The sequence below is a fragment of the Chelonus insularis genome, unplaced genomic scaffold (assembly GCF_013357705.1).
Source record: "Chelonus insularis isolate UGA/USDA-ARS -01 unplaced genomic scaffold, ASM1335770v1 contig_387_pilon, whole genome shotgun sequence".
Lineage (NCBI taxonomy): Eukaryota > Metazoa > Arthropoda > Insecta > Hymenoptera > Braconidae > Chelonus > Chelonus insularis.
In genome coordinates, this window is record NW_023276543.1 from 22,764 (window position 1) to 49,425 (window position 26,662).

General features: G+C 30.3%; 1 protein-coding gene across 1 annotated transcript; it reads right to left on the reverse strand.

Annotated features, from left to right (window-relative positions):
* Positions 1-1,077: 1,077 nt before the first annotated feature.
* Positions 1,078-2,732, reverse strand: LOC118067535 (uncharacterized). The gene is made up of 2 exons (XM_035084312.1): positions 1,935-2,732; positions 1,078-1,737 (listed from the first exon to the last, which is right to left on the reverse strand). The coding sequence occupies exons 1-2, from the start codon at positions 2,730-2,732 to the stop codon at positions 1,078-1,080; spliced, it is 1,458 nt and encodes a 485-aa protein (XP_034940203.1).
* Between the last annotated feature and the right edge of the window lie 23,930 nt (positions 2,733-26,662).

Consider the following 26,662-nt stretch of genomic DNA (forward strand, 5'->3'; position numbering starts at 1 on the left):
CCAACCATTCAAACCATCTTTAAAACTATCATAAACGTCAACATCAATTCCCTCTTTTTCAGCATTCTTCCACATCAGTTCACATAACTCCGCTCTACCAAGTTCGTTTAGACATTCATGCACACATGCACCCCATTTTGACTCTCTATGATTCATGATCGATCTCATCTCTTCAATCAGGCATATCTTTGGCCATCTTTTATTGTCCATGCTAAGCACATCCTTAAAATACCTCATAGCACGCTCTTTTATTGTATATTCGATAGGCACCACTCCCAGCTTCCTCCTCCAAATGTATCTTGGTGTATTTTTAGCTAAGCCTAGTGCTAACTTACAGTATCTAGATTGAACTCTTGTCATGCTGCACAGCTTGCTCCATCCCCACACCTCGACACCGTACAATGCGACCGATCTAACTACAAATCGATCTTTTACAAATTCCCCAGGTGGTGTTTGCAGCTTTCTGCGCTTTGCCTGCCATTGTGTTTATTTGTAAGCTCATACTGTTTTTACTGGTGAAGTAAAAACCTAGGTATTTTAATCTGTTGACGACTTCTAACTCCCCACCCTTGAATGACCACTTTCCACCTTCAGACCGCTTACCTCCATTAGAAAAGATCATGATCTTGGTCTTGTTGGTGTTCACACATAGTAAATTTTTTTCTACATACTTTTCCAGCGTTCTTAGCATAGCCCTTAATTTCTCCTCTCTCTCAGCAATCACCGCAATATCATCCGTATACTTCAGAACTCTAATTTTCGCTTTACCGATGACAGAACCACCTTCATCCTTCCTAACCCACTCATCATCAATATCATTGATAAACATATCAAAACAGAGAACTCAAGGCACACCCCTGTCTCACACCAATCCCCGTCTCAAACTCCCTGGTGACCTTGGACTTTAACTGGACCTCTGCACACGTGTACTTGTAGATCATTCTAATCAAAGCATGCATTCTTCCTCTCACTCCTCTTTCTCAGATTTTCCTAAGAAGTAATTCCCTGTGTATGGTATCAAAAGCTGCCTTAAAATCAATGAAAGCAACAAATAATTTCCCTCTCTTATGTTTTAATCTATTGTCTCTTTAATGCGTTAAGAACAAAAATGTGGTCTCTGGTATCTCTTCTTCTCCTAAAACCTGCCTGACTCTCTTTAAGAATCTCCTCTTTCTCAGCCCAGACCATCAATTTTTCTGCCATCATGTTTGTTATAAGCTTGTATCCTACATCGAGCAGCGATATGCCCCGATAATTGCTCACCACCTTCTCGTCTCCGCTTTTGTAAATGGGAACAATCCTTGCTTTACACCACCCCTTTGGTGACCGACAATTCATCCAGATCTCATTCATGACGCCACACAAAATCTCTTCAGCATCAAAACGAACTATCTTTACACATTCGACCGGGATACTATCCTCTCCCACTGCTTTGCCATTGGACATTCTACCTAATGCGTCTTTGACTTCCTCAGCTGTAAAAAGACCACCTAGCGTATCGTCATCTTGTGTTTGTGACTCTACATTGACAGCTTCGTGTAACCACGGTTCTTCAGTTCGATTTTCAAGTGTCACAGCTCCCCCTTGGTGACCAAGCAACGATTTAAAATACTCAACCCATTGGACTTCCGATATCCCAAACGAAACAGCCTGTTTTCTTGAAACTCGAAATTTATTAATAGCTGCCCACCACTTAGATACACCTTTTGCCTTGTTAACCTCTTCTACTCTTTTATTCTACCATGATTGATAAGCTGACTTGACTAGTGCTTTAAGTTTCTTCCTTCCAACAATTAGCTTATGCTTATTTTTGGAACATCTATTCTTAATCCATTCATTCAGACACTTCCATACTATCTTTCTAGCTTTGACACATTTCTGAGTAAATGCAAAAGAAAGCGAATTGTGGTTGTTACCACTTTTCTCTCCCGTACCAGTTCTTTTGCCATACCACAACCACGTGTTGCCTCCCAAATCACGTCTACGATATTCTTCCACCTAGCTTCTGTCTCAGCAGATGCAAAGACCCCTTCTTTCAATTTTTTCGTCATTATTTCACAAAATCCATTTGCTTTATCTTGCTGCCACTTAATTTTTTCTATCGCATACTCCGCGTCTAAACTATTGTATTCCACGATGTCTGTCCCATTCCAACTTGATTTGATGGTGAGGACAACTGGGAAGTGGTCAGACTCTAATCTACTCATGACTTTTAAGGATTCAATCACTTTAAGGTTACTTCTATCTGCTATTAAGAAGAGGTCGATCACAGAACCATTGTAACATTCATTCCTCCCTATATATGTGATACACCCCTGCTCATCACCTTTCGTTCTACCATTCAGCAGCGTCAAGCCCAACTCTTCACACAAACGAATCAATTTTTTGCCATCTTCATTAATAGTTTGATCTTGAGACGATCTGAGAATTTGATCTTCTTCGCAGAGATCCACCCAGACTCGGGCTCCCCCCACTCTTGCATTTATATCTCCACAAACCAGTACAGTCTCACACTCACTCATACCTTGCTCTATAACGCTTCTCAAACTTTGTTCTACATGATTGAACCTGACACTGTTATAGACGGTGATTATGTATGTACTGGATTTTGACTTCAAGATTAAGCCAAATTTCCAATCTTCCACTGTCCAACCATCACTAATATTCTTTTTAATACCGACAATTTGACCCCCTGAAGCCCTGCCTTTATTGCATAAATTGTTTTTTTTCATTGCACTTTTTGACTAGTAAATAAAATCATCACTTAGATAACTAACCGCTCTATTTACATTTTTACTTTCTAACCATGTTTCCTGCAAAATAATTACATCGAAGCCTCCCACAAATTCCTTAATGTTTCTAAAACACTTATTACCACGCGTGTTCCACAACAAAATACTCCTCAGGTCCAAATTGTTTGCACTATTCACTCTTCCAATATGGAAAAGGACTTCTTTCGTTGAACCTCCAAACGACACCGTTGATGATGATCTTCATGTATCCAACTTTTACATTAGCTTCATTTTGTCTTTCTCTTTCTGCCGCTGCTCGTAACCATTTCTGGATCTCTATCTCTCTTTTCGTGTGGTCATCTTCAATCCATATCTGCAGTCCTTTAAGCTCTCTTCTTCTACTAATGACTCTTAGCTTAGCTCCAAGATCCTCAAATTCTATACACAACATGTTGTCTCTTGAACATTTTACTCGATGCCTCTCTTCTATCACAAAAACTTCATCTAACATATTCAACATCTTCTCTTCTTTCAACACTTTGCTCTTGTCACTAAACCTAATTACTATGTTCTTCCTTCTTGCCCGTCTTTCCTTTAACTCATATTTCAGATGGTCAAAGGATATCTCCCTTGGCTTATCATCATTGTTACGCCTTCCTTCTTGAAGAAATTGAGATATTTCTTGTGTGCTTTTCTGTGGTACATACGCATTGGCAGATGACTCGCCTAAGTTACTTCTTCTACTACCATTGGACACTATTGACCACCTGTTGGTGTTGGTAGCATTTTCATAATTACCTTCAAAATGCTGATCCTTCGATCTGCTTTCTACAACTTTTTGTTGCTGACTGCTGCGCTGCGAGCTTTCAATGCCATTTGTTCTTTGGGCCTGCGAGTGCCTTGTCGACTGCTGCCACTCCACTCGTTGCTTATCAATCTTATTAGCTAATCGTTTCACCTACCCCTCCAACTCATCTATTCTTTTGCTGGTGTTCTTTTTCTCATTTTCCCAGGCTTTTTTTCTTTGATTCTTTCTTTCGTACCGTTTTCTAGATCGATTTTTTATTTGCTCATTTCTTCTTGCAACGCTAGAATCATTTCCTTTAGCTCTTGATTTTCTTTCTGTAGATCTATCATGTTGATGCGATCATCATTTGAGAGCAGGCTATTTGCGTCTTCACTTTCCTTATCGTCGTCTTCTCCGTCATAACGTTCTCCCTTCTCCTTGTCAACTTCGCGGCTACCGCTCTTGTTACCGACCGGAGAGTGTACTACTTTTAAACGCCCTCCTGTGCTAACTTCAATAAACTGCATAAGATCGCCCTCTTGGTTTTTTTCCGAGGTGCCCGTTTTTTTTTGGGCTCCCAGGGTCTCTTTTCCTGTTACTTTCCTTGTCCTTCATAACTTCTTTAAACATTCACTTATCCAAAATTACGAAAACCCAAGTCTTCGTCCTCTGTTGAGGGTAACTTTATTATCTCGATTATTCAGCACTACTTCTTTTATCTTAAAATCAGCTTAAAATGCTTCGTACAATGACCTAGATGCCTTTTCACTCACTAAATCACGACAACCTTAAAACGCAACCGGTCATCAGTCCGCCTTTTTAATTCTCCGAAATATCTATGCAGTAATATTTATCTATAGCAGCTCATTTTGCTTGAGAGATGTACCTAATAGGTATTTGATATAGTAGTTCGAGACTGTCTTTTCCATAATGACCTGTGGGGAATATTCGAGTTATTCACTAGATCTATGAACACCAAATTCCATTCTGCACGGCTCCATTGGGAGGCGGAAGTTCTATGCACCTTGGTCCACCAGAAATTGCATTCTCAGATATCTATAGGCTTTTGGAGCTCTATAGCCACTGTGTATACCTTTGAGAAATTGTCTTCAATGATAAGTTCAACTCACTGGAGATATAAATAATAAATATATATATAACCTTATAATCCAAAACAGTCAAACAGTCATCAGATTGTCCGAGACCTTGGTTGAAGTAAATTTATCCACCCAAGATATCTATCTTTACTTTTAACTATTATCGGACTGTCACTATGAACGTCAAATTCTCAATAATTCATTCGACTTCCGATGATATCCCAGAATATTAATACTCATATTATATTCAGCTATGGCATAACTAAATTGAGATAAGAATTATTAATTATTATTCACTAATGGTGTTGTGAATTTGAGTTTGAATTGTTACTTCAGATACTTTTCATTTTTGTCTATTTCAGTTAAATGTTCTAGAAGTAGTCTTAGTTGATTCAACCAAGTGAAATTATTCAAAAAATGATTTAATATTTTCAAATTTCTTTATTGGACAATAAAGATGGATAAATCATTCAAATTAGATAAATTAAAAAATTTCAAAGATGAATATTTAATGTTTGTTGAATGTGAATGAAGGTTCAAAATTAATTCTTTCCGAAACATTAATTATTCAAAAGATTTCCTCATGATAAAACTACTAGATAATATATATACAGAATTCTTTTTTTCACATGAAAAAATAATTAATTAATAGTGGAAAGTAAAAAATAGTGGAAATATATGTTACGCTATGACAGCTAAATCAATTCATTAACTATAAAAGAGTCTTTTTCCCGTAACATCGTACTGAATTACTTTATTCAGTATAACATATCCAAAGTAGAGTGCAGTGAATATACTGTAAAATCTTGGTAGAATAAAAAGCGAAGCATTTCATCGCAGTCTCATAAACTCGTCTGTCTGAGAATTAAATAGAGAAAAAAAATGAAGGAAGAAAGGATGATGTAGAATGTTTCTCGGCTGCAAAACTACATAAATGCTTCTGTGGCGCCAGTGTGACGCACTACCTATCACCTCATGCACTTTATATTGTTAATACTTGCTACTAAACAGAATCAAAAAAAAAATTGCAATTGAAACAGATCAGTAGCTACCACTTATTACCTGCATTTGTGAAATTTCCGTATCGAATATTTTCTAGGATTACATAGATTAAAATTTCATGTTATATATATATAAAATATTTGTATAATACATTCTTATAACGATTTACTCTTAACACATTATATTACGTCAGGAATGACTAACTAACAATAATTTATGTGTCCACTTAAATAGTAAAACTACTTTATACTTTGTTACATAATAGACAAATATAGACTTTATTATCATGACATAGAATTATTAGACTTTTATTTGTAATAACTTTGAATTTAAGGCAATAATTATATTGCTTTTAGTTTCTTATTGAATAGCTAGAGTTGATTGATGGGTCAATAATCACTTAATGATTGATTGTTTCGCAAACTATATTTTTTTTCATCAAAAAATTTGATGAAACAGTATAATCCTCAATAAAAGAATTATTAAAGCTTTGGTTAGATTTCAATTGGAATTTAAAATTAATTTTTCTCCCGTTTGAATTGATTATTGTTTATGTTTTCGTGGATTAAATTAGTAGCAATTAATATATAATATTTGCGCCATAAATAAACTCAAATATTTATAAACGTTTTTTTTTTTAATTTAATATAAAATTTTAACTGGTAAAAATTTTTAATTTAAATGAGTAATAAAATATTTATCATTGTATTGTTCCCAGACTTTCATTTGATCGTTAAACATAAATAATGGCTCAATTAATATCCATTTATAAATAATAAATGTTCCTAAATATACGTAAATTTTTTGCCATTTTGAAATAAATGATATGACTCACGGAATAAAAAGTAAATTTACATTAAGATATTAATGTTTATTCACGTTTTAATAATCATTACAAATACTTTTTCTACTAAAGTTCTAATAATTTTTTCATATCTACAATATTGAATCTAAAATAATTTCATGAAACGACAAAACTTTCAAATTTTGAGTTTAGGAAAGCACGAATATTCTACACCTAAGTGCTTCGTGCATGACCGAACGAGTGTATGAATGAGTAATGTTAAGAATGAATTAAACATAAGAAAACGCGTGTGCACAATAACAGGCATATATGCAGGCGTAACAAACTTTATCAGTAATTCACTTAAACTTCTCACTTTGATATCTCCATGTATTTCTTGTGATCGTTATAAAATATACCTTTAACATAAGAATAAGAAACAACTGACTTTTAACTTATAAAAGTTACTCAACTCAAAGATATTTATAACGCTGAACTTTTCCACCACTTTATTTGACATATCCGTCAGAATCATGCGAATTTTTTCTATCACTGCAATGGAGAAGTTTATATTATATATATATATAAACGTCAAATAAAATAAAATGTTTAAAAATCTCAAGAAATTGAAATTTTTTAAAATAGTGATTTTTAAGATCACATATGTTTTTAATGATTTTTTAATAGTAGAAATAAGACTTCTTTAGAGATGGTAAAAGATCTTGTAGCCACTGTAAAATGGCTCCAGCCGCAGTATCTCTTTTGCACGCCAAGGGGATCGCCCGGATATATATTTAGGTTCAACATATACGCAGTGTTTCTTCTTTTTTTTTTCTTTTTGAGTTTTATTAACTCTGAGGGAGGCTTCTGAAAATCTTGTTGGAGGAAAGACGTAGCGTGTGAATGATAGAAATGTCTTCTCGCATAACAGTTACATGTATATGCATGGATTTATACATGTTTTTTTTCTGTGAAAGGATATTCTATGCTAGAAAAACATAACGATCCCATGATTTTTTTATTCTGACCAAATACAATTCTACATTACATCACATTTAATGGTAAAAATAAAACCATAATATATTTAAACATTCATTTAAATAGAATTACTATTTATACAATATTAAAAATAATTTATGATATTCAGGACAAAATAAATATCAAAAAAATGAATCAACATATAAAGTATTAAAAAAACAATGGTAAACAATATTTATTGATTGTGAATAGAATAGGACTGAATAATCGATATTGTTAGTTGAAAAACTATTTGTTTTCTTAGGAATGTTCAAACAGTTTTGAAGTAGATAAAATTATTGATAAACAACAAACAATGATTCTAGACAAATGTTAATAATAACAATCGATAAATGTAAAAAAAGGTTTGAAAATAACATGAACACATGAATAAATGATGATGATTAATAATAAAGAATTAATATTAGTGAGGGATTATTAACTTCCCAGTGGGAAGTTATAGTAATGGGTCCGATTTTGCAAATCGCTAATTTTGACATATCTCCACGTTTTAAGGTCCCCAGAGTTGAATACGATAGTTTTTACGTGGACGTCTGTGTGTGTGTATGTACGTATGTGCGTTTGTGCGTATGTGCATATGTGCGTACGTACGTTCGGAATTATTTTTCGCCTCGATTATCTCGAGAACAAAAAATGATATCGACGTGGGACCAACTGCATTCGACGCGTAATTACGTAACTTAGAACTGATTAAATTTTCAGGAAAATCGGTAAAGCCATTTTTTTTGACAGAATCAAAAAACTGGAAAAAAGGAAATTACTTGAATTTTGCAATTTATAAATTATACCATTTTTTAGACAAAATTTCAAGATCATTGCAGAAATATGAATATTAAATGATTGGAATACTTGTATGGATATATGATGACAATATTTCATCGAAAAAAAAAAATTTAAAAAACAATATCAGCAATGAAAGAATTTTAAACTCGTGTCAGGATTGAGAAAACAGCATTAAAGACGCTATAATAGTTCATAATAATTGTCAATAATATGGAATTGTGTTCATAACAATTGAACATTGTTACTAACAAGTGATTATTGATCATAGTAATATTTAAATAATAAGTTTTAAATTGTTATAAACAATAAAAATAAGGACCCTTTCTATATATATGAGTACTTTTAACGCATAATTTTTCCGTTTACTAAAAAAATGTTACCAACCGTATGCCATAAATGAAAACATACTTTTTTCGTGTATAACAATGAAATTCGTTGTAAATAATGAAAAAAAGGATCTATGAGGTACATTCGAATTCTTCTAACGCACAATTTTTTCTTTCACTGAAATAAAGTAACTAACCATATCAAATGAATAAAAACAGACTCATTTCGTTTATAACAATTCCATTTGTTATAAAAAATGGAAACGGGTTCTATTCAAATTGTTTTTTCATTTTTTCCACTGGGAAGTTGGTCGTGTGGACCTTTCGGGTCACACCCAGACCACTGCAGAGCACTGATATTTTTTTATTTAATCGTTTTTAATTTTTTTTAATTGCTCTTGTAAACTATAACTGTTTTCCTTTGGTTAATTATATCTAGTAATAAGACTCTGATTAACCTTACTGCTCTTATTCACACCTGCGACGAATACAATATGTTTTTTAATTATAACTTCAGCTCATACTACTATTCCAAATGCTTGATTATTTTTCCCAACTGGTCCGATAAAATATTTTATCAAAGAAATAAAAGAAAAATCAATTGAAAATGCAGGGTTTTTTATCGATGGAAAAAATTAAAAAATTCTATAATGTGTATTTATTGCAGATATATGTCAGACAAACGAGCAAGAAACATCTTATAAAAATTTTTGAAGAAGAAAGTGGTCATCTCCTCAAGTCCCACACGTGCATCATACAAACTTTATTCCAATCGTTAATTCTTTTGGGCCTTACAATTACGCGTTACGGAAGCTCTGCAGACCATGTGGTACACTCTGGATTTTTCCTTTTTATTGCTATCAGATGTGGAGAAATCCAGTCATTCCTTTCATCTCGCCTTTTCAAATTGGGGCATGTTTTTTTCGAGTTCCGTGTTGTGCTCGTTATTCATGGACTAATCATAAGAGCCGTATACAATATTTGTAAAATTGAAGACTATGCAATATTTTTGGCTACGATTAGAAAACTATAATACCGATGAATTGGCGTAATAATCAGCAAAAATGGCTGCCACAGTGAATGATTTTTTTAAATTTTTGAGATAAAAAATCTCATGAATAAAAGTGAATTCAAAAAAATTAAGGTGACTAAAATATTCCTTAAATTATAAGGGAAAAATTTTATCCAGTCAAATATGCCTGATTTTTGCTTTATTTACGACATATTACATAAAATATCTGGATTCATCGCAAAAATTAATTTTTAAATGAAAAAAATATGACGCGGCTGGTTTTTTTAGCTAGGAATTAGTTCATTAAATTCAACGCATTTTTCTCTATAAAATGAGCCCCGTCCCGACTTGTGCCACGAAATTTCGTATTTAAAATGCACATTGACTGGACTAGTATTTGAAGCATTATTTTCTTTTTCTACAGTACATAATAATCCATCCATAATAATAATACAAAATTCATTAAAATTTTAACACAAGCTCATAGCATGATATTTTACTAATCAAAATATTTGATCGATTGATAAGTAATTTACTCATCATTTTTTGTATTGCAAATGTATTGAGTAACGTTCTTTGAGCAGATGTTTTAAAACTAATTTTCGTATCATTTTAGCAATAAAATAGTATATATATTGTACAATATTTGTATGTCGCCATCTAATGACTATTAGAGTAACGACAGTATGTTAGTTAACGACGATTGCTTGACGATTAGATTGTTTATAGCAACGAGGAGAGAGTTTGTTTATCTCCAGTTTTTTAATGAGACTTGAGTTTATCGGACCCATTCTTTCTATTTAATTAAAAGCTGTCAATCTTTAATAAACTTATTCATTATTTATTAATTTTCTGAAGTTATTTTTAACTTCCCACTAGGAAGTTATTGTAATTGAGTCAATTAGTGAAATTTGAATTTTCATTAAATCTGCCATTTCAAGATGTTTGCAAGGATACTGACATATTTTTAGAATGATGTATGTATGTATGTATGTATGTATGTATGTATGTATGTACGCCCGACTTTTGCAGAGCCGAGGTGAAGCCGAGGTTTTTGCTGGTCAGGAGCGGGCATCAGCAAAAAAGTTCAAAGTCAGGAATTGATTTAAAATTATTTATACATAAATACTTAATAGTAACACTCATTATAGGAAACTCAAATGTTCACCAACAATAATATTATTATACTATATTTATAATCTTGATATCAAATTATTTTACATATTTGACAAAAAAAAATATAATTAAAAGTCGAGTAGGCCACAAAAGTCGTTGTTTCGGGAGCGAAATGCGGCCGGGAAGGCTATACTTTCGGCCAGGGGATCAAGAAAATAATTTTTCTCTAAGGTCGGCTGAAATTAAAATTTAAGATTACTTCGTGTTTTTGAAAAAATAATATGGTTAGTAAATTTTACGTTTGTTAAATATTCATATCGAATAAACAGTTTTCTACATGGATTCATAGTGAAAATATAAAATTATTTTTCAGCAAGTCCATCTCAAAACTTGACAATGAGCTCATTAACGACCACAAAACTGCCCGTTTTCATAAACCGACCATCCATAGTATAGCCCGAATACTGACTAGGACCTTTGTTGAGATAAATCTTCTACATATTAATTGCCATAAAATATAAAATTTATTTGTAAACATAAAATTTTAACATATAATTTATATTCATAACATTAATAAATTTTAATATTATTATATATTATTTTGATTATTTACTTTCTTTGACACGACTTATTTCAGGTACATTATATATTCCGCAACTAATAAGCTGATGAAGCTTAATTTACAAATCACATCTGCTTTTATATGAACTAGTATATTATCTTTTTCTGGCCAGCATTTTTCTGCTCTACTTCAAGGAAAAGATTTTCAAATTGTTTTTTACATAGTAGGGGATAGGAAAAATGTATAACATACATTTTCATTTGTTGAAAAGATAACACAAACGCTTCTAGATATAGGTCGGTCGCTTTACGGCCTACTATAAACATATGTTTATGGTAGATATCTGACCACCCGGACGGACACTGTCTATGTTCAAAAAACACACCTTTTTGTGTCGAGTTTAACAATAAGTAAAAGCATTTTTCCAAGGTCGTAAATTGGCATACCATTGCTTTATACAAATATTAAAAATAAAAAAAATCTCATTTTCTTATTGTTCTAACAAATATATAATTTTTTAATTTTTTCAAACAACGTTCAAATTACTCCCATATTGACCATCGGTTATTATAAGGGAAAATCATGATTTTTCGACTAAAAAATTGTCAGTTTTAAATAGTAAATTCTTCCTCAGTGACTTTATAGTATAAATGAACCCAAACTATTCATAAAATCAAATATTAATTAATTATATATGAAATAATCGCATTTTCATTTAGACGTCTATTTTAAGAATTTTAACGATTGAATCTGTAGAAACTAGCTTTCGACAACTTGAGTTTTTTTTTTTTTTTAAATACAAAAAAAATAATTATCAGGATTTTTAGGGCGGGGAATGATATTATATAATTAATATACGTATTTTACATAGAAAAATATATCTATAGATCTTTTTTAATGAGATATTTACAAATAAATTTAATGGTCGGCAATAGGACACTGAACCTTACGATCATCATTAAATGCAATTCAGTTATATGGAATAGTAAAGACATAATATTAGGTAAACTGCCCTAATTCCGGACACTTAAGCTACATCACATTCATTTTAATAATATAAAAATATTAAATTATCAATTTACGAAATAAAACGTGTTATTACTAATTTTAATATTTGGTGATTATTAATCAATCATCAAAATATTTTTAATTCATATCTAAATATTTTTAAATTAAAATTTATGTTAGTGCCATTGACTACGAACTTATATCCCTAATTCCGGACAGAAAACTTACTCCGATCAAATTCCGGACACTTCTGCGCCTTATTCCGGCCTATCTAAACCCGAAGTTTTTTCAAATTTTTTTTATTTGAAAATTTAGGACTTCACTCTTAGAGAGAAAATTTAATAATTGATCCATAGGCCAGCCATAAGAGCTGTATGCAATTTTTTTAAATAATATGTCGACTCGATAACTTGAGTTATTTTTATAGATTTTTGGTCGCAGAATCCAAATCCGTCGGTTATTTTTATCTAGCACCACCGGTTCAAAAGTTATAAACAATTGAATGTTTAAACCTGTTTTGAAGCTAAACTATAATACATAGGAAAATATTGTTTTAATAAAAAATGTTTGTTATTCAAAAAGGAACAACTTTTATTTAAACTATTTTTTTGTAATTTCAATAATTTAAAAGTTATAAGTAATACAAATATTTCTACTAAATTCAACGCTCGGCGCCATATTTGTCTACATTTTTTTTGGGTCATAGGCGCGTGGGACATATGGTCAATCCTCTGCCCGCAGCATTAGGACCTTCAAGTCTTTATTTTTACTTCTATGACGAGTGGCAAAATTTTTCCAAGTTCCACAGCTCGTAGAAAATATGAATTTCTACTGGAAAAACACATTTTTCGATATATATGCAGATCGATAGAGAATTTAATTCTCTATCGATTAAGCTATACTTTTTTTAAAACTTTTTTTTTGCATAATATAATTAATTAATTTTTTTGCGAGTTTCTTTGAACTTTAAATTGTTTGTGAACCTGTCCGTTGATTTTTAAGATACATGATAAAAATAGATATTGATTTATTTTATTAATAATTAATTCATTATTGGTTGACTAGTATTAGACTCATTAATGATTGATTATTATTTTATATTATGATTTTTTATTATAACATGCCAATATTACAATAAAAAATTAAGGCGCCAGAAGTAAAAAAAAATAATAGCCACCGATTAGAATTGAAAAAAAAAACCAAAAATTAATATGTAAGCTGTAAAGAAAAATAAAAGAATAGTAACTCCTAAACTACGATTTATATCGACTCAAAAATCGATAGACATCTTTGTTGCACTACTAAAAGAGTGTGTGCAAATTTTTGTTCCTTCAAATTGACCGGAAGCCTTATACCTTTTGCATAGAAAAATGATTTATTTAATTATTTAACAAAAATAAAATTGTTTCAAAAAACAAAATATATATAAAGTATTACAGTTTAAGGTCAATATATGACCAATGCCCCAATTTCTAGGATACTTAGCATGGATGGAACCTGCAATCCTTTTTTTATATGGGTAGATGACCATCGGTGGTAACACATTCCCATCTGCACTCACGGTGACTAACACTGTCCGGAATTGGGAAAATTCGTAAATCCTATATTGTCTAATTCCGGATACGATATTTAAATTTTTTTAAAGAGCAATATTATTAAAAATTTAAAACTTGAGTGGTTATTCACAAAATAGAAGGACAGAGATTAAGTAGCGACTAACATATCCTTTACAAACACTCGAAAGGAAAAAAATATTCGGAAATTAATACCAACACATCAAAATAGATTTAGTAATTTTAATTGTAATATTTTGAAACTCGGAAAACTTGGCGTGGCTATTACGTTTATTTTTTTTTTATTGAAAAAAATAATTGTAATTAATATTTATTATTGATAACTTTATTCACGTCGTTGTCTTTTCTATAGCCTTACCGTTACTGATGCGTCGTAATATTTTCTTACAAATTCTTAAAAAATCGCCATATTTCTCATGCAATTTTTTAATAAATTTTTATACATTTATAAAGATCTGCACTAAAAAATTTTTCTTGAAAAATTGACTATAATGTGTGAGTAAACTTTACCAAGTAGTTTGGTATAGCTACTTTACTGTCGATTTTTGAGTAAATTTTACCAAGAAATTCATGATATATTTTGCTTTAACATTTTTGTTCAAATTTTAACAGATTTTAGGGATATTTTCAAATAAGATTTTCGGTGAAATTTTCTACTGTAAAAATATTTATTTTACACATCTTATGTATGTTAGAAAATTATTCGCCATCAGAAACAATATCGCGTAATTTGTAGAATTTCTCAGATTCTGGAGGTATCACGCGGTTAACTCAAAGTTAAGGGTAATTTTCTCAGTGTGTGAGAACTACTTCATCGTTTTCTATAGGAATTTATCAGCCAATACTTAGGAGATCAGCATAAGATTTTATAAAAATCTATAAGAACAACTTTATCCTTTTTTTCTTTGAATTAATAAGAAATTACCAAGAATATTCTGATCGTTCTGTATAAGAATTTTTAAGCACGTTTTGTTTTATCTCCTCAGTACAAAAAAATCGGTTTAAACAAAAAGAACTTGGAACTGTATTTTATAAGATCCTATAAGAATTTAACAGTCAATAACGCCGTTCGATAAATATGAAGTCAACAAAATAATCCTTAAGTTGTGAATAACGTATCTTTAAGATTAATTATATTCCCATTCGATAGAAATTTTTAAGATGAGATAAGCTAGATTGTTATTTGATTAATTAATATTGATATTTTTAAATTAAATAAATAAGAATGAATAAATTTAATCTCTTATCATCGTATTATATACATGTATTCATGTATATATGAGTATTGAAATATATCTTCTTATCTACTAATCCAATTAGTCATTGGTGGAACCAGTGAAATTTTACTATTTTGCATTCAGACATATTTGCTTTTAAAAGAAGTTTAATAGGAAAACATAGATTTTAATCAGAATTGAGGATAAATATTATAAATCCATAAAATTCTGATTTTTCCCAAAAACGAATTTGAATAGGGTCATAAAAATTGGGAAAGGGAACTGGAAATGGAATCTCAAATACAAAAATGCTATAGAATATCAGATTCAAGGTTAGATAAAAATAAAGTTTATCCAATCAGAAAATATAATTAAAAGGATTGCCGTTTAATTGAAAAAAAAATAATGAAATATACGTAAATAGAATCTGATATGACAGTCTGATTCTGTAGGTGAAAAAGAAAACAGTTTCTATAGGATCTAAATGACTCCAATGAGGAAATAATATTTAAAAATTACTTTCCATGCTTATCGGACGCCATTACTTGCCCATAAAGTCTTAAAGTAAAAGTTTTTCTGTTCTCATAAATTCTGACTAATTCTAATTGAATGGTTCTTATTCATTCTTAGAAATTGTGTATTATAATCTGTCGAAAATTATAAGTTTTTATAGGCTTGTTTTACTAGGATAATGAAAACTACTCTTAAACATTCTAATGAACCTAAGTAAGCAATTATTAGATGAAATTGTAAATGAGTTCTTATGAATCCTGACAATAATCACTCTTATAGATTCTTATAAATCCAAAGGAGATGACGTAGTACATTCTTATAAATTCTGATTCATATTTATAAAAGATTCCCTATTTATTCTTATAAATTGCCTATGGGTATCTATTGGATATTATCGGTTTGGTTTACCGGGAATTACTGAATCACCAGTGAATAGAATTATATGCATCATAATTTGGTATGTTCATTTTTAAGACTTCTATTTATATGTATTTCAATTGTAGAAGTTATATTATATCGTTCCAAATCTATTTTACTTATATTCATTATACATTATATGTATTTACATATTATGTATATTACATATTACAATCATCTCTCCTGAAAAATAACTATTACATGTGTACTTCATTTTGTAATACAATTAGATTTTCCAAGTTCATCATGTATTGAACCCAGGTACCCAGGCCCAGTTAAGCAGGATCCTTATCGTGCTGTGGTGCTGTTGTCCAGGGTTTGTGTTTTTGCAATAAATACGACCTTTAATACTCTAACATTTCTCATTAATAATCTATTTTTCATGAGTTATGCATATTTTGATAACAATAATCAATGGTTTTTTAAACCACACGGAGAGAATTTTTTCACTGAATATACATGTTTCGAACTTCAGAAGTAAAAATATTTCTATTCAATAGTAAATTTGAGTTCTTGTAAGTAAACATGAGACTTAAAAGGTGTCTTAGTAAAAGAATTACTTAGGATTACTCTAAAATTACTTACGATAACCCAAAATTCACTGTTGAACAGAAATATTTAACTTTCAAATTTCGAAACGTGCACTTGTCATTTTTGCTCTTACATTGTGCACTTACAGTCCACTTACATTTCCGTGCTCCTTAAAATCTGGCAGGTTAGTATTTCATGTAGCTGAAGTTTCGAATGTTCATATGAACGAAAAAAAAAGAATTTTAAAAATAAAAAAAAAATTAAACCAACGCACAGGGATCATATGAAGTACGTAAAAAGGGAAAATAAGTCAAATCCAACCCTTAGGATTTGGAAGAAAGCAGTGAATCCGAAGGAAAAAGGGTTGTTTTTACGAAAAGAAAATCAACTTGGGAACAACGATTTAGATCCACTCAAAAATTGGCAGAGATTCTCTTTGCATCGAGCAAAACATATCTGCCGATTTTTATTATTTCAAATTGACCGGAAGTCCGTCATTAGAATTTCTATATAATAGAAAATCGACGAAAATGCATTGTTGCTCGATAATAAGTATTATAACTTCGGAACAACGATTTAGATCGACTTAAAAATTGGCAGAGATATTCTTTGCATCGTGCAAAAGATATCTGCCAATAGTATTTTTCATTTACCAACAATGCATTTTCGTCAATTTTCTAACATTAAAAAATTCTAATGACTGACTTCCGGTCAATTTGAAATAATAAAAATCGGCAGATATGTTTTGCTCGATGCAAAGAGAATCTCTGCCAATTTTTGAGTGGATCTAAATCGTTGTTCCCAAGTTGTTTTTTTTTTTTTGTAAAAACAACCCTTTTTTCTTCGGATTTACTTCCTTCTTTCAAATTCTAAGGGTTGGATTTGACTTATATTCTTTTTTTACGTACTCCATATGATCCCTGTGCGCTGGTTTAATTTTTTTTTTATTTTTTAATTTTTTTTTTTTCGTTCATATGAACGTTCGAAACTTCAGCTACATAGTATTTCTAACAACATGTAATTATAAACTGAAAGTAATTAATTTCAATTTCGAAAGTATCCATCAAATTTTTGAGAGCAATAGTCGAATAAAAAATCACAGAAAGCTTCTCTTGTCAATCCATATAGCTCACATCTTCAAAAAATTTGATAGTTTTGTATAAAAGTGTATATGAATTCTTTTTTTTTTTAATTGGAACTGGAATTACTTCAAAGAAAGAAAGATTCACAATAATATATTCATTTTACAAATGAATCAATTTATTTTTACAAGAACGTGAGTGGTGATTCCTTCTTAGTTGAAAAATTATCATTTAATCCATTCTATAGTACTTTTTGTATTCATAATTTTTTATTAAAAACAAATGAACATACACTCAATGAAATTTCTTTTTCAATTAAATAAATCGAAGCGTACACAAGATTTGTTTTTTATAAATCTATCTTCAAGTACCCATTTGGAAAGTATCATCGAATTAGGTATAGGCTAAAGTTGGCTTGCCAGTCATGAACTCTGGGACAAAGTTGAATCACAAATCTGGGCCAGATAAAATGATACCATCAGGCCTGGCTTGGCATGCAACTTTGGTCCAACAATGAATCCCAAAGATGTGCCAGAGTTGGCCTATGTCTCGAGAAGAAAATAAGTCATAAAAACAATTTTTGTTGTTTATGATTTTTATTTGAGAAATATTATTATTTAATTATACTTAATAATATTTCCGCAGAAAATTGTAAGTTTGTACTGAGGGGGATTCGAACCTACGACCACTATTTTTACGCAACTAAATTCGGTGCTTTTACCCGCTCGGCTATCGACTTATTAAATACAATAAGACAATTACAAATATATATTAACAAATACATATGTAATATTTTTTTGAAATACGAATACCAATAATATATTCACTTCAATACGCAATATTTTTATAAACTTTCATGAATTTTTTTTTCGAAATATCTGATCCGAATTTAAACGTTCTCCAGAATACCTGAACTAATTTCTAGTCGGGTGGTTCTGACTAAAATAACCTATATAAAATTTGTTAATAAACTGTATATAAACAATTATTTTAAATAACGAAAACTTATTTGAAATGGATTATGTAATAAAAAAAAAAACATAATTCATAAACATAATATTTAATTAATAAAAATAAAAAATTGATTACAACAACATTACGTCATCAAATTTTTATCAATTTGAAATTTTAATATAAATTCATGACAAAATAATATCTCAAAAATATGTCCCCGGTCAATATAAGTTGATCTATAGCTGGCTTAAAATTAATCAGCCAAGGTGGATCAATTGTATGCCTAACTTGGTCCAACCTTGGATGAATAGAACTCCGTTCAACCAAATGACATATGTGTATAAAATAACCTTCAAACAATGCAAGGAAATAGAGACCCATTATAACTGAGGGTATTGTACCGGATGTGTAGCACTTCAGTGTCGTTACTATTACAGCACATGTATATTTATACTTATAAGTATTGGTGGCCACAACGTGCGTGAGATGCTCGTATTATTAAGGCTTTAGGTTGCCATATGCGTATAGCATGCGTCACATTATGCTGCTGGTTTAAGCAAAGAGGATAGTACGGTGAAGTTTTGTAGATGACAGTTGATACAATCGTTATTGTCTCTTGTCAACGCTGGTTAAATTATCAAGCTACTATAATTCTCACGGGACACTAGATGCCTTTATTTTGCGCGATATGCAGTATGATTTCATCCCCCTCGATACTGCAGTCACTTTTTCTCTTTATACTCGAGTGTATAATAAACCATAATAGAACACGCTATCGCTGGAGATCCACCGCTGAGATTCCGCAGGATCATGCATAAGTATCTAATTTATAGCTTGCTTGAGGCCAGAAGCTGGTGTTGAATTATTACAAAAAAAATTTATAATTTATTGTAATAACAGAAATTTTATTTTTAGAAATTATTTTTGAAATATTTGACTTGAATTTAAAAAAATGGATGATTTGTGATTCACCTACTCTTTAAAAATAAATTAATGAAATTTAATGCAAAACAGTATAGATTTATTTACTGCAGTAAATGGGATCGATTTGATTCTTATTATTATCATCATCGTTGATTTCGTGTTAATTCAGTTTGATAAATTTGAAATAAAAAAATGGAAATAACTTAATTAAAAAATACCATTTTTATTAGTTTGTATTTAATTTCATAAAAATACTAATACTTTTTGAAAACGACATTCCAATAGATTCAATTGACATTTTAAATTACAAATTGACGTTTTCCCGTTACTGTTTAGAGTTAATTAAGTTAAGGGAGTTGAAAATTTTTACATATTCTTTCAATGAATACTCTTCATACGTTATTAATAAGTTAAAATAAATGTAATTATATTTATTCTCCATCATAATAATAGAAGAATAATTGGATTGATTAGTAAATAAGTCACTTAATTCATCGATATTTCGATATCTTTATGACTTTATTAATAATACATCATATAAATAATTTTTTAAAAAGATTTTTTTTTACCCTCTGATAAAATCTATTAAAAATGAAATTACGAATAATTCAATTTTAAATATTAATTCCGCGGAAATGCGATTATATTAATGGACGGTACATCGAAGAGAATAATCACGAGTGGATGGAGAGATGGGTGGATTAAACCGCGGAAAATTGACGATAAAAATCGATAATTAAATACCTGAGCGAAGAGCTTGGAAGGTCAATAGTGATGGGCTCTTTATTCACGATTTCCGCTTATCAAGATAAGCTAGGATCAGGAAAACATAATATCAGGAAAAATCGATAATCACGTCAATATGCAGTTTTAAAGGACAATAAGTCTAATCTGTAAACTCTATATGTTTTTCAATTTAACTTCCTATCACTATTATATTGGTTTCTCCAGCCCAAGACTATCTAATATCGAGAAATTTGTCGAATCGGAAGAGGAATAATTTTAATTTACAAAAATAAAAATAGGTCTGAGCACACTTTGTGCTAACACGACGAACTTCCCATTAGTACTTGTTTATAACAAATTCATATTGTTATAAACAATGCGTAATTGTTAAGAGTCATATTTGGTTGTGAACAATAATGTCTAGTCAATATCGACTGAATTTTCAAATGGAATTGTTATTGTTTGGCTTAAAAGTATTTTAAATAGCTAATCTTTTCATTTTTTTATTAGTTATTTTATTATTAAAAAAAAAACGGCTCGATCAAATTCGTTTAAAATTCTTTCAGGTCTTCTTTATAATAATATCTTTCGAATTAATTTTGGTTGAAGTCGATATCTCAATTTGTTCTTGAGATATCGAAAACGAAAAAATGCTGACGTCCGTACATACATACATACATACATACATACATACATACATACATACATACATACATACATCATTCTAAAAATATGTCAGTATGCTTGCCAATATCTTGAAACGTGGAGATTCAATGAAAATTCAAATTTCACCAATCGACCCAATTACAATAACTTCCTAATGGGAAGTTAAAAAAAAAATTTTTTTTTTTTTGTTTCAATCTTTCTTCTTTAACAGGGAGAAAACAATTTATTGAAAATTAACAGACATTGATCGATAGATTGATTAAGGTAATTTATTTAATTAGAAATTAAATGAAAATTTCTTAACAGTTTTTTATTTACACCAATATTTTTATATAACTATTTGTATTAATCATTGACATGATGTTAATCACCTGGAAAGTATTCATTTCTTCCTCTATCAATTATTATTGACAAAATGGTATTGGTTCTTTCGAGTCGGCGGCACCACCTTGACTTGTTGAATAATTAACGCAGCAGTTAAGCCAGACAATTAAAATAATAAATCAGCCCTAATTGCATCGAATTCCTGCGTACGAAAGTTGCCTTAATTCGTTGGTCTAACGTGTACATGTATACGACAAGGGTACGACCTGTTTTTTTTTCATTTTAATTTATTTAACCAATCGATGTTAACACGACTTAAGATTCTTTCCGTAATGACAAGTGCATGACGTGCAATAACGGTGAAAGGGAGAGCGGAAGAAACGCAAAAGAAAATAAGTGAGTGGGGATTGACGTCATTGCCCGGTAATTGGCACTTTAATTTTTTTTTTCCTCTCCTTTGGTGCATGCTACGGTAATTAATTCCCGTGCAATTCAATCACGATATACTACATTTCTCAGTTCACAGAATAAGTCAATCTTTGTTCCGAAATGACCCGTAAAAGTTCTAATCAAGTAAACTTGTCAAAAAATTTGAATTGTGCTTTGTTATATATATTATTTGCTCTTCTATTATTATTTTACAAAACCTTGAACCAAGTCAATTTTTATCAAGGTCATTAATGAATAATATTTTACATTCAATATTAGACAATAGAGTGTCATATATTGAGAAAATTTTTTGTGAAAAATTACCCTTAACTTTGAGTTAACCGCGTGATACCTCCAGAATCTGAGAAATTCTACAAATTACGCGATATTGTTTCTGATGGCGAATAATTTTCTAACATACATAAGATGTGTAAAATAAATATTTTTACAGTAGAAAATTTCACCGAAAATCTTATTTGAAAATATCCCTAAAATCTGTTAAAATTTGAACAAAAATGTTAAAGCAAAATATATCATGAATTTCTTGGTAAAATTTACTCAAAAATCGACAGTAAAGTAGCTATACCAAACTACTTGGTAAAGTTTACTCACACATTACAGTCAATTTTTTAAGAAAAATTTTTTTAGTGTAGAGGACGCTGTTTCTCAGTTGCGGACGAAAAGCAATAAACCGTTTCAGTTGCGGACAGGGTCCGTCCAGGTTGTGATCATTGTCTTAAATGTCATTTGCGCCTACTAAGTACAAAAATCTAAAAATAGGGAGGAGTAGGTAAAATAAGTAATGCTTATTGGTTCGAAGATTACTTGCCGATTTCTACAATTTCGTAGAAACGTCTCACTTTCTGTAAGACCCCCCAAAAAGTGCTTGAGAGCACAATCAACTTGCCAAGTTTTTGTAGGCTGTGCTAATTTCTTACTTTGTTTTGGTACCTGACTATTTTTTTATTGACCCCGTCCGCAACTGAGACATTTTATTACACTATTTTTGGGCCTCGTCCGCAATTGAGGTGCAGCCGTAGAGGAAACCGGGGTAAATTAAATTTTTAAGTGATTGTCGAAAAAATTTTTAATAATTTTAATGTGATAACATGTAAAAAAATGACAATCAAGTTAACCAAATTTTATTTCATAGCAGCATTAATTTGTTTTTATGATTTTAATTCTTAATTTTTTTACGTTTTCCACGGAGTTTGTGTATGATTAATATCGTTTTTTTCTGCAATCATTCATCTAAATATCACAATATTTATAATGAATTTTGTGAAGTTTAAAACAAACTGTAAATCTAAGTGAATTCTTGTTACACATCTGAACGTGTTAAATATGCCGTCACCCATTCGATTAACATTTTAGTCACTTTTAATGCGTTTCTAAGTATGTAAAAATGACTATGTTAATCGAATAAGTGACGTCATATTTAACACATTCAGATGTGTAGCAAGAATACACTTGGATTTACAGTTATATAAGATTGATGTTAATCATGTAAATATTAATAAAATAACCAATTAAATTTATTTATTTATTTATTAATTCTCAATGTTACAAAAAAGTTATTACTTTCTTTAATGCAATATTTTTTCCTTGCTAAAAAAAGCCAAGATATTGACCAAAAGTCTGTTCCATGACCCATCTTTTATTTCCTTCTCCATTCATCTGGTATTTCTGTTATGATATAACTGTCTGTGAACTTCCGGTGATTCCAGATTTTATTGGAATATCACAAACAGTGCAATTAATGTCTCGAACCTTCATAACTATTTCCTTGATGTTCAATAAAGTACGTACAGTTGTTGCGAGCTCACAATGATGTCAATAAAAAAATGAATATGATGATTTAAGTATTTCCCGAAGACGTAAGATGAATTTATGTTTGACCTCCTCATCTTTCGGTGCACTGCTATCCACTTTATGCTTTATACCACCTTCAACTGAACAACTGTTCTCTCTATTATTCTGAAAGAACGGTTAGCCATTATTTTTTTACATCCTGTCTCATTTCCCTTGTCAAATTGATAAGTTGTAATTTGTGGAACTTTTTTTATTTTCATTATCTAAATTATCTTTTTATTTCATACGGAAAAAAAATGACCTCAACTTTATTTTTAAAAATATAAATAACCTGATTAGATAATTTTTCAAAAATACGTCGAAATATTATCAATTGATACGTTTTTTTATGTATGTAATAAATGAGTTGAATTGTTTCATCTGAGGAAAAAAATTTTTTTTAATTGAAAATGAGTTTCTTCAATATAATTGTACGTAGAAAATATTTTTTTCGATTACATTATTCTAGAATAGTAGTAAGTTTTGAATGACTAGAATACTTTAATTAGACACAATGGTATAATTTCCAGTTGGATCTTCTGTTTGAAATAAATTCACACGTTCCATATTTTCAATAACAAGCGGAAAAAATCATAATTATTATTATTCATTTTTTATACCAACGAGAAACGCTGAGAACACACTAATAGATTATTCTTTTTTTTTCAAATTATAATATATTAACGCACGGGACAATAAGCTAACGAGTAACACTAAGTAAGTAATACTTTTATTAAAAGAATTTGTACATGTTTATGTAAATCTTAGATATAAAATTGCAATGAAAATATTACATCAATTTAATTGTAAATTATTTGAGAACAATTTATTTATAATTATTTCAGCCAGTACCTTCATAAAAGTAAGTTTACATACTTACATAAATTATTCCCATTATTACATCCATCATTGTTGATTATCTCTTCACAAAAATATAATAATAAAAAATAAAATTAATTTATTTCTTATGGTAGATATATTTTTACTATTATAATTGCCATAGGGAGATAAATAATTAAAAATTTCTACAACTTTCTTTCAGACCTTGCTTAAACTTCTCATTTCCAACTGTTGTAAATTTTTCAATTACCAGGATTTAAAATTCTTCTCGACTTGTGGAAGATGCTAACACGATAAACCAATTAAGCATTTTCATTTAAATTAAATGGTTTTTAAAAAATTATAGATGTTTTAAAAAAACATTTATTGAACAATATAATTGTGAAGATAGCTAATAACAAAAATGTGGAATTATTTTAATATTTTACTAAAATTTTACCTGAAAATTAACAGCCCTTGTTTTTTGCAGAATTAAAGTAGAAATTCGGAAGTAATTAACTGCAAAATAGCAAAAACAGTTTTGCTGTCAAAATTCAAAAAGGAAGAGAGAATGCATTTTTCTAAGACGCTATTTCCATAGCATCTAAAGAGCCCTAAGAGGCTGTTAGTCGTTCTCTAGGTATGGACGCATACTCCTGTCACACTGCTCTTATCAGTATCTAGACCATCTTCAGCATTGCCTATTGTTGTACTTTCTACACCACCCCTATATCACTTTATCTCCAACGTTGTTGAAAATTCTCTCTGCTGTGTGAATTTGCCCCATCATGACTACGATAGCTGTTAAGAAGTATCAAGGTTTTTAGTGGCTAAGAAAAAATCTCTTTATTTTGCTCAACGATTTTATATTTTCTATACGTATCTTATTTCTTTCTCCTCGTCATCTACACTTACAAGTTTTGCTCATTTGGTTTTATAACCCCTCTGACTCTCATTTAAGTTTTTCTCAATCAATACGATATCGTTTTAGTTAGATGATAACTTCAAATAGATTCATCGTTATAGATTTTATCAAAATTACTCTATCTACAGTATTCTGATAACATTACAATATTTTTTAATAAATTTCATTTGGGAATTTTTTTTCAGCTCAAAAATTCTAAATATGAAAAGCCACGTCAGGTAACCCCGGGAGTGTTCGTCGCGGATTTTGAAGATTGAATAAATTTTAGACTGGTTCAGTTATAAATAAAAATCGATTCACAATAAAATTTAATTCAACTTATTCTTTGAAAAATCGATAATTTTTTTTTGTTTATTCAATATTGTTAAAAGTTAAAATAAAGTATAAACTGATCATTTGTTTTTAAATTATTTTTCTGCAAGGAACCCGTTTATTGACTAGAAATATTTTCTTATTTCAAGCCCTAAAGTAATCAATCAGATAAAAACTCAATCAATATGATAAAAACCTGAAAAAATGGGTCTGGGCGCAATTTGTGTCCTGACGACAAACTTCCTATTCATTGGAATCTGTAATTTTGTCATCTTTTATTAACTTCCCAGTGGGAAGGTATAGTAATAGGTCCGATTTTGTGAGTATCAAATTTTGACATATCTCCACGTTTCAGGGACCCCAGAGTCAAATACAATAGTTTTTGAGTGGACATCTGTAAGGGCGATTAGGTTTTCAGCAAACTTGGTCCAGCCATCTTTTGAGAAGTTATTTAAAGTTTAAAAATATTTTTTCACATTAAAATTCTTAGTTTTGTACATTTTTCTTGCTCTTCTGAAAAAATTCTGACCAATTAATGTTCAAAATGAACTATTACTTTAAACTAAAAATTGGTACTGAAACATCATAATTACTCACGTATTTCTTTAAAACCACTACAATCAATATTATTGAAACATTTTACTGAAATAGAAACTTGTTGAGACAATTGAGAGAATAGTCCAGTCTGTTCATTCGCACAAAATGAGTTCGTTATGTCAGCAATGAAGTTAACAGGGTTTTGTCGAATAACCTAACGAGCTCTCGAGTTCTAATTCTAAAGTGGATTTAAATAGCACCAATTTATTTGTCTATCGAAGTACAGTACTGGACATAAATGCTGTGGGATTTTCTATAGGAGGATATAGGGAAATCGCATGTATAACCTTCAAAAAATTAAACAGCATTTATGTCCGGTACCGTATTAAGTATCTTTTTTTTTGCTCTTTAAAGCTTATTCTTTTATTTAAGTGATCGTGAAAATCTTCGTACTCAACTCTTCAATTTTATAGTACTTATCGTTAAATAGGAACATGCTAATGGTGAATCACAAATTTTTGTTAAAAAAACATTTAAACTGTCAAGAAGCCCCAATAACCTGCTACTTCAAGTACCGTCAAGTAGTCCAGCAAATGCTTTCACATTTTTGCACA